Raw genomic sequence first — 9,815 nt, 5'->3', positions numbered from 1 at the left:
ATCTTCTACACTAATGCATGTTTTGCTTTTTGGGGGTAAATATTTGAGCTGTTTTGGGTTCCTGTTCAGCTCATTGGAGCAGTTGAAACTAAAATAGTCCACATTATTAAAATGACCATTCTGTGAATAAATATACAGGGGCAATAAAAGAGTAATATACTGGGTCACGATGAATAGATTTGTGGAAGAATATTACAGTTGGCTTTATTAAAGCCGCTTTTGTAAATGTTGTAGTGGACAGCAAAATTTTGAAAGATACATTGTTCAAGTTGTATTTAAACAGTTTTCAGCTGCAACTCTGGTGTTTAAGCCATCATTTGACACCGAATCCATGATGGTCTGTGCCAACAAGCAAAGAGGGAAAAAAACAAATCAAAGATGTGCCTGCATAAAGCACTTTGATTTGTTGCTTTATGTAATATGTGATGTGATGAGAGGCATATGTGCATAGAAACTTGTTTTTCTATTATTTTAGCTAAATAAAAAAGCTGAACAATGGAGAAACCATGACATGCTGATCTGGAGGTGTAAAGTGAGTATGTGAGTTATATGCAATAAAATATCTGTCATATAAAATCATATCTAGAAACATTACTCAACAGAGTCCTCTTTGCTATTTTTTGTCTTAGCATTGGAGTAAACAAGTGAAAAATAAAACAAAAACAAATTACTCAAAACAACCCTGATCAGTTGTTTTATGTCTTATGTGATGTCACCAGTGGCATGTGCACACAGATTATTGTTATTGTTTAATATCTTTATTAAACCATAGCTTACAATAGCTAAAGAATTAAACCAACCACCCATGATTGTTCTTTAGGCACAACACACCATGAATAGTAAGTTCAACAATGAACTGCCTTAGTGGAAAAGTCTGAAAAGTAGTTTTTCTTATCAAAAGAATGGTATACAGCAAAATCGCTCATAAAACCGTATCCAAAAACTTGATCAGAGTGAGTGCTCTTCATAATTTTTTTTATTTGAGCTCTGGAGTGTCCCACGTGCGCCCGCCCCATTGGTGACGCTCTCCATTCCATGCGTCCCATTGGTCAGAATGGACGTCAGTCGGGGGATTATCCGTGTTGGAGTAGGTTTCTGATCGTCTGCGGGGATGTGCTGATTCTGAACGGGCTTGTTTTAAAGCCGCCCAGCAGAGAACGTATAGCTCCACGGTAGGAGCTGCGGGGAGCTGGAGCTGAGCTTTGTTTTGTTCTCTCTCTCCATCCCTCCTCGGAAGCTTTTTTAAATCCAAAACGTCCTGGTCGAGAGGAATGTAGCACCAGTTTTACCTGAGACTGTGGATACCTTTGCGTTTCAGCGCACCAAGCTCCTTTATTTTTTTTATTTTATTTTATTTTATTTTGTTGGAGAAATACGATAACTCCTGCTGGTGCGTACAATTGAAAATAAATAGGGTTATGTAGGGACAGTTTCCTGGAACTGCTGTTGTACATGTTGCAATTGTATTTTCCATCATTGCGGAGGCAGTAGAAGTAGTAGTATTGGCTCCCTCCCTCCTGCTTCACATCTTTTTCCTCTTTTCTCCGCTGGTTCCGAGTTGTTGTTTTTTTTTTGTTTCTTTGGTGTTCGTGGATTAGTAGAAGATGGGACTACCCGCTCTGGAGTTTAGTGACTGCTACCTGGACAGCCCGCAGTTCAGGGACAGGCTGAAGTCCCACGAACTGGAGCTGGACAAAACCAACAAGTTCATCAAGGAGCTGATTAAAGACGGCAAAGCGCTGATCCAGGCTCTGAAATGTAAGTAAAGCTGGACAGGTGTATGTGTGCAATTTGAACGGGACTGATGGAAACGGCTGATTTAAAGCAAAGACGCAAACAAAAACACATCTCCATAAGGTGCCTGGCAGCGTGTAAGTGATTTATAAACAAACATGCTTGAGTGTCCTGTAACTGTGGTAAAAATCCTTGAAATATTTATTTATTTTGCAGTGTATTAATCCAGTATTTAATAGGAGAACATCAATTAGAAGGAGAAGAAAAAAACAGCATAGAATTGCTTAAAAAAAGAAGAAAACGACCTTTGGCACTGTTATTCCCAGCAATTTATCTGCTCATATAACATAGCATAAAGTTAGAGCTGGCTACAGGCTGATATGAGATCTCCATGGTAATTTCTTGTAATGTATACTGAAATATAAAGCAACATGGAATATTTGCTTTTAGTTAAAGGGATAATATTATGTAAAATCTACTTTTTGAGCTTTACATCATGTTGTAATGTGATTCCCTCATCAAAAACTCCTCCTTGATTTTTTCATGCATATTTGAGAAATCCTTTAATCTCCCATGGCAACCATTAAGTTGTACAAAACATCTAGGTGGACCTAGCTCCGCCTTTGAGGCACAATGCCTCCTTAGTGCTGCAGTTTCCAAACTTCCCCCGCTTAACTCCTTCAGACTAGCCAGCAGCAATTAGCTAACACCCGGTTTAACTGCAGGTCACCTGAGCTCATTACACAATCATCAGTGTGTGCATGTATGCATGAATGGAAATTCCTGATTTCATGTAAAGCATCTTCGAGTGTCCTACTAAAAGCGCAATATGAGTCTGATTTCATTTGATTTAGATACCTGCTTGTATATTATAGCCATTTGCCATTATACTTTTAGAATAACACAGGTAAAACAAGCTAGTATTAGTCGGTTAATTAGTCAGGCTATCTGCTCACATAGCTAGCCTGCAGTCTGCTGCTTAACAATTATCCCACTTGTATCTTATTAATCGTTTTAAAACAGTGTTGGCTTAATAAAAGTGATGGACACCATGACTGTCCATGCCACATGTGCAACATCTAACTTCATAACTGTTTCTGACAAGGTTTTCATGTTTACATTTCTGATGCCAACATAGAAATGGATTTGTCCTTGCATCAGATTCAAGTAACCATTTAGCACTTTAATTACATTTCCTGGCTGATATAAAACTTGGTGATGCCACTACATACTTACATTAACAGTTCAAACTTTTATGTCTTTTCAAAGTTATATTATGCTACATAAGCCATAAAGCAGATTTTTAGGGTTTTTACACATCAACACATCAATTGTGCCAATGAGTTTGTTCCTGTATGTGTTACTGATGAAGGACATAACAGGAACAGTTGAGATCAGGCTGATTTGACTGTACAGTGCATAGTGTGCTCTCAAGCTGTCAGCACGTTTGTCCCTATCGGCTTGTATTATTACGGGGCATTCAGGGAGAGTGTTTGCTTTCATCTAAACTGTTGAGTGCTGGCATTTATGTTGGTATGCTGACGGCTGTGCTGTCCGCTTTATGCTGATAAAAGCTGATTGCTGAAATAATGTTGAATATCATTTACAAAAACTTCACATGTTTTCATTTTCAGGAAAATCCCAGCATGATTTTTACATTTCTACTATGCTTGTTTTGATGTTTGTTTATAAGTTGATAACTCAGTGACTGGTGAGGAAGAACTGAAGATAAAACAGTTTTTACTATAACATTCACTATAACATTAATATTTGAATAAATACAAATGTCCCATATTTGAATTGTGAGCCTGAAATTCAGTCACGGCTTTTATTTTTATTTAACATAATGTGTTGTATAAAATGTAATACTTTACACTAATTACTTTGTAAAAACATTATCTCTATTAATATGAACACTTTCTTTACTATGGACTATTTTCATCAATTCATTATCTAATAATAACAACATATTGATCATTTAGTGTTTTCTGTGTTTTGTTTTTAATGCCCTTTACTGTGCCTTTTTCCTAGAAGGCCTTTTTCAGAGTCACAGTTTACAGGATCTACTTTCAGTTTATCTAATTCCACTACAATGGTGACCTGTCCAGGGTGACCCCGCCTCTTGCCCCAAATGTTTGCTGGAGATGAGCACCAGCACCCCTCCCGACCCCGCTAGGGACAAGGGTGTACAGAAAATGAATGAATGGATAGATGGATTCTCTTTACATCATATTCTTTTAGCACTTAAGAAAATGAGCTAACAGCATGAATTGTGCCTCCGGGACAGATCGTACGGTGACATTTCCACACAGAACTGCTGCTGCTACTAGCTTTATGAGGTTAATACAACTAGCAGCTAGTGCTTTACTGCCTCCTTGTTTGCATTATTTGAAATTTATTTGAAATATTATGAAAAAAATTACTGTGTATTACTTGTTTTTTCGGAGTGACCAAATCCTAGAATTTCACTAGTGTCAGGAAATCACATTTAAAATCACATTAAAAATGTTATGTTCTCTGTTTTATGCCAATTAATGTTACTCATCTGTTTGCTCTAAGTCAGCTGGATTTACTTTACAGTGGATTTTTTTTTTTTTTTTTGGAAAGACTGTGAGGATAATGAGAGACTGGAACCAGGGACTGTTTTCTCATGCAATATGTTGCCAGAGAACTGTTGGCAAAACTCATAAAGTTCATTAGAGAAAGTCCTGGGGTGGAAATGAAGTTTCCAAAATTCCTGCTTGCACAGCAAAAATAATTTGACACACAAATGACATTTTGACCTTGCAAGTGGTTCATGATATATCTTCAAGTTCACATTACTTTTCTCCTGTTAATTTAATAAAAGAAACAACTGGAGTAATGGTAAGTTGCTTTGCACCAGAAAGAATCTGAGTCTAGAGTCTTAGACTCAGAATGGACTAGCCCAACACCAGACACTGCACAACCAACATTTTTTGTCCAGATCACTTTTAAAATTGTGATCTGGATTTTAGATCTCAGTAGTTGCTTCCTCATTAAATAAAGTAACATAAAAATTCTCAGACTCAAGTCATTTTTAAGTTGCAAAAGTTCCAAAAAACCTCATATTCAGCTTAGATTCCAAGACCCAGTTCTTGACTTAAACTCAAAATTTGGGACTTGAGTCTCATGAACCAACTGTAGCTCTGCAATGAGGTGTGCATCAGACTACAGAAGGCCTTTTTTGGTGATTAGAGTCTTGGACTTGTAAGACTTGTAAACAATGCTATAGTTGAGATTCAGTAAATGGAAATCTTGCCTCTATCTTTCTTTCTTTATGTGCTACTTGAACTTTTAACCCCTGTTATATCAGCAACAGCTGTGCCATGCTTTGTTAAAGTAGCATGAATGCTCTGCCACTACCAATCTTCTCAGTTTAGTTTGCAGCTACTAAAAACCATACTGGTTTTGTACCAGAAGACTGGACCTCACAAAGGATGATCTGATTTCTGGAGGTCTTTGTGCCTGCTGCAAGATGTTGCAGCCAGTCTTTGATTATTACACCTCCACCTCCTCTGCCACTGAGCAGATATATGGAAAGTCCTTAAAGTTTAAATAGTGAGGGACTGTTTCTTGTATCTATGAAGGCTTTCACTTGTGTTTTTATTCTGAATTAAACATTGATAAAATGAAACCGGCTTTCTGTTACCATGAAACATAGTACTTCTGCTTTATATTCAATTGCTTCTGCCTGTAGCTTAATTTTTGTTAAGGACAAAACATTTTGTAAGGACAAACTGTTGTAGATATTTTGAATTGGAGCAGAAACCATAGAAGTATATTATAAAACTTTTTATAGACTTGAACCTCTAGAGGAAAATACAAAGTAAACTGTTTTCTAGAAGAGTGAAAAATAATGTTGTTAAAAGGCCAGTAAAAGCTAAGCTTTTACGGCATTGGTGCTGCCTCTTGGGTTTTGTCGCCAAAGATGATTGCAGATAAGTATCAAGTATGGTGAGAAACATATGAAACTTCTTTAAAAGCAGTTTTGACAAGTCATTCCACATAAGTGTGACTTTTTGAATGCAGCACAATTTCACACATTCATCCACTGCATAGCAAGTTTATAGCAGCTCCATCCTGTTTCTGTGGGTTGAACTGGTTGCCTTACTGTTGCAGCTACAGAAAGTAGCATGTCAGAAGTTGTCAGCACACAAACTCAAGCTACAAGGCTTCTCTTGATTAAATATTTTTTAAACATACAAAAATGTAAATAACAGAAATTTCTACATGTATAAAAGACTTTTGTATTAATATATACTTGCATGTCCGTGTGCTGACAGATTGTCATTTTAAGGCAGACACAGCCTGTCATTATGGAGGCTGTAAACATGTGTAGTTCACTACTCCACCTCTAACATGACACGACTTAATCGGCCAAATAAACCCTAATTACCAGCCTGACATTCTGATGCCTTGCTGGAAACAAGATACTTAGTTTTATGTGACCCAGACTCTTAAGGTTGGCATGTTTTCAGTCTGTCAGAAAGCATCTCTCAGACTATTTTTCTTTCATGAAAGATTTTTGTTGTTAATATATTGATATTAACAACATTTTTGAAATTGACTTTTTATCTTGCAAAATAACCTATTCTGACTGAAATGTGGATTTTTTTAAGCATTTGTTTTATACAAAAATCTAAATTTTTATGTCAAATACTGGCAGAAATGTGTTTATAGAAATGCAGGTTTTACTGTGTTTAGTCATGAGGATAAGTGCAAAGAAAAACAGCAGTGTTCCTCCATGCTAACAAATATTTGGCAGAAGTTTGTTGGACCAACAAATAGTGCTTGAAGTGGTCAAGATGTATAGATGCCAAAAGCTTGAAGTCATTGCCTTTCTCCTGTTTATTTTGAACAACAAACTAATAAAAAAATCATATTTTGGATTATATTTACTCATGGGGAAAAGAGATTGTACAGGCTGAACATTTTGAGACAACAGTTCCCTCAACCTACGGTTCCACAGTAAGACTGACCTGATGTGGGGCTTGATCCTATAAAGCCCATGCTTTGCCCAGGCATGTGCCGTGTGCTTTGGCACTGGTTTAAGAACATCTTCCCACCCATCATCATCATCTTGCTGGTGGTACTCCTTTGAAGCAATTACTTTGACATCAAACAGAACCTTAAAGTTCTCATAACCTCACAAACAAGCTGCTGGATAACTGAGGACTTGTGTGTAAAAGTCCTAGGGAAGGAGAGGTGGAAATTCCCTGAAACACACTGCTGTGCTGCAAGTCTCTCTGATTCTTTGCTTTTTTTCTGTAACTCTGTCTTTACATATCTGTAGCCACCCACGCTGTTGTTGGTGAGTTGTAGGAAAAGGCAATGGCAGTCATTCAGTGGCTCAGCTGTCAACTAGACTGATAAACGAGGGTCATAGACACACAAACACAAAACACCATAACTAATTCTCTAGCAGAGCTTGAGTGAACCGCCTTTTAAAATGTTCAGAGCAAAGGCGGAGTATGTGCTGCTGGGCTAAGGAAGAAAAAGTGTCGCTGGGAAAGGAAAGAAGAAGAGAGGGTGTTGTTGTCATTCATGCTGCTTATGGAGGAGATTTGAGCGGAGATATCTAGGTTGTGGATCTGAGCGAAGCAATAAAAAGAATGGGGGCAGAAAATTGAGCTGTGGTGTCCGAAAACTGAACTTGTCACACTGGAGGATAACGTCCATCTTTTGGCTTTTTGTACATATTCATCATTTTGTCTGCAGTTTTGCTCCAGATGTGCCCAGATCTGGATGAAGAGAATGAGTTTATATTCATTCTTTTGTTCTTTTCAGAGATATATAAATTGCATCACAGTGGGGGTTGGGGGTCTTGCTGTGGTTGTTAGGTAGAATATAAGAGAGGGAAATTAGGGCATGACTTGCCTCAGCTCTTTTGCTTTTGTTGTCTCGCTTTTTGTTGCAGTAGATTCTCAGTCATGGTTTGAAACACATGCAGCGACACGCCCTGCATTTTTTCATTCAGTCCTCTTAATGCAGGATTCTCAGTCATATTGACACACTTTTATTTGGGTGGCTAATTCTGAGTCTAACAAAAGTCTAACACAGCAACCATTTTCAAAGAGCGAGGAACCCATATCATATTCTTCTCACTAGACAAAGAAAATGAAAATGAATCAACCTTCAAAGTTGTTTGCCTTTATTCTAATAAGGCAGATTTGCAAAAAATAACTTTAATGTTTTAGATTTACTGAGACAAAGATCTGCCTGTTTGGTTTGCTTGACTAAAATTCTGCATGTTTAGTTAAGTTTTGAGGCAGGGGAATAAAACCCCAATGCTCTTTAAATTTAAATCACAAAAAAGTGAACATTCGTGGCAATTTACCCGCATGGCAGCAGGTTTTGACAGCAAAACAAAGCAGCCTATAATTGTGAAGTTGACTGAAAAATGCATGTTTCTCAATATATTATTGAAAATCTAAATCTAAAAAATATGCTGTGCATTAGTATTCAATCAAGCCTTTTAATATTTACTGAAATCAATCAGTCTGACTGATCATAAAGCTGAAATATTACCTATCAAGTTGCCTTTTCAGTTAGAGTTTGGCTTTCTCAAACATTGCCACATTGCTGCCCATTGCTCCCTTTAAGTTTAGAAATAAAAATAATTTGATTGGAAACAAATCTACTCTATCAACATCTAATGCATGCTAGAAAGTACTTTGATATTAAATTCCCCCATTGGAGATGCCTAAGTTATCAAATGCACCAAACCGCCCAATCTGACTTATAAAGTACGTGGAAACAGAGATTAAATACTGATGAAGCTCATCACCAAAGAGCTCCAGCCAACGTCATTACTGACACTTTGATATCGACTATCTGACTCCAGCTGGACTAGGCCTGATAAATATTTTAGCGGTGAGGCTATTAGTTGCGCTGCCCAGCAATCACACAGCGACTCCAGCCTTCAGTTCTTTGTGGCTTTATGTTTGTTTTCTCCCATGAGAACAGTTTATTTCACTCATGTATAATCCCTGGTAAATCCAGTTCTGTTTATGACAGAAGCTCGGTTGTTCAGTGCACAAATTAATATATATGTGTGTTTTTTTCCAAGGTAGCAGTTAAGACAAACATGGTGATGATTAGTGGAACTGAAAAGGGAAGTGGAAAAGAAGCAGAGTTAGTATACTCATAGCTCTGGTATTAAACAAGCTGTTATTAAGATTTCAGACATCATGCAAACTTAAATCAGGAAGTGAGATTGTGACATCATCTCTAAACTTGAAGCATGCCTGGCACTTATAGTAAGCTGATTGCAGAACTGTAAGCAGGAGCTTCACATGCACACTTTCAGTGCAGCAGCGCATCTGCTTGGCTAAAGTAACACTTATGTTCGTGGGGTACTTCTGATATACACAGTAATGACTCTCCTAATGATTATTAACCAATAAAGCTGGAGTTTCCTGTCAAAGTTAGTTTCAAGCTGAAATAAAACTTTATTCGTCAAGGTGGACTCATTAAGGCTCTTAAACTTTAATGTCACCCTGTTTAATATGGATATGGGAACTGGAACACAACTCATAGGCTCACAATTAGTCAGAACCCTGCAAGATTAATAATTAAATGTATGTTCATTTAACCAAGAAGGTATTTTCCAATAGATAACAAGAATCAAAATCAGATTTACTGGCAAAGACTGTGTGCACAAACAACAAGTTTGACTTTTGCTTACAGTGTTAGGTTCTGTGTTTTGAGTTCGAGTTTCTGTCTGTCTAGTCCTGTTTTCCCCTGTCTCTGTGTTGTCTTGATTGGTCCCAGCTGTGTGTCGTTCCTGTGATTACCCTCCCAGTGTATTTAGTCCCACCTGTTGTCAGTGTTCCTTGTCAGATCCTCGTCGTGTTTCACCCTCGTCTACGTCTGTGTCTGCCAGTGATTTAGAGTTGTTCTCCTGGTTGTCATTAAATCTTCTTCATCATCATGACTACCTGGGTTCCCCGGCGTCTCTCTCACCATTCTCATCCACACATCATGACATACAGGCGCTCACAGCATAGAGACATTGAGAATAAATAGATAAACTTTATGGGACACATATGTACATGTTT

At 37.6% G+C, this 9,815-nt stretch overlaps 1 protein-coding gene across 2 annotated transcripts in view; it reads left to right on the top strand.

Annotated features, from left to right (window-relative positions):
• Positions 1–1,019: 1,019 nt before the first annotated feature.
• LOC106919272 (rho GTPase-activating protein 26-like) overlaps positions 1,020–9,815 on the top strand; it is a 69,004-nt gene continuing 60,208 nt past the window's right edge. The window contains exons 1-2 of one of the 2 annotated variants that reach the window (XM_088012763.1): positions 1,020–1,390; positions 1,599–1,758. In XM_088012763.1, the coding sequence (XP_087868889.1) occupies positions 1,605–1,758 (154 nt within the window). In that variant the 5' untranslated portion in view covers positions 1,020–1,390; positions 1,599–1,604. Of the gene's footprint in view, positions 1,759–9,815 lie in introns of both variants that reach the window. The other variant, XM_014989505.2, reaches the window with a different exon arrangement.

Source organism: Poecilia mexicana, unplaced genomic scaffold (assembly GCF_051168715.1).
Source record: "Poecilia mexicana isolate PSO_F unplaced genomic scaffold, ASM5116871v1 scaffold_14, whole genome shotgun sequence".
Taxonomy (NCBI): Eukaryota; Metazoa; Chordata; class Actinopteri; order Cyprinodontiformes; family Poeciliidae; genus Poecilia; species Poecilia mexicana.
This window is presented reverse-complemented; position numbering and strand designations above follow the sequence as displayed.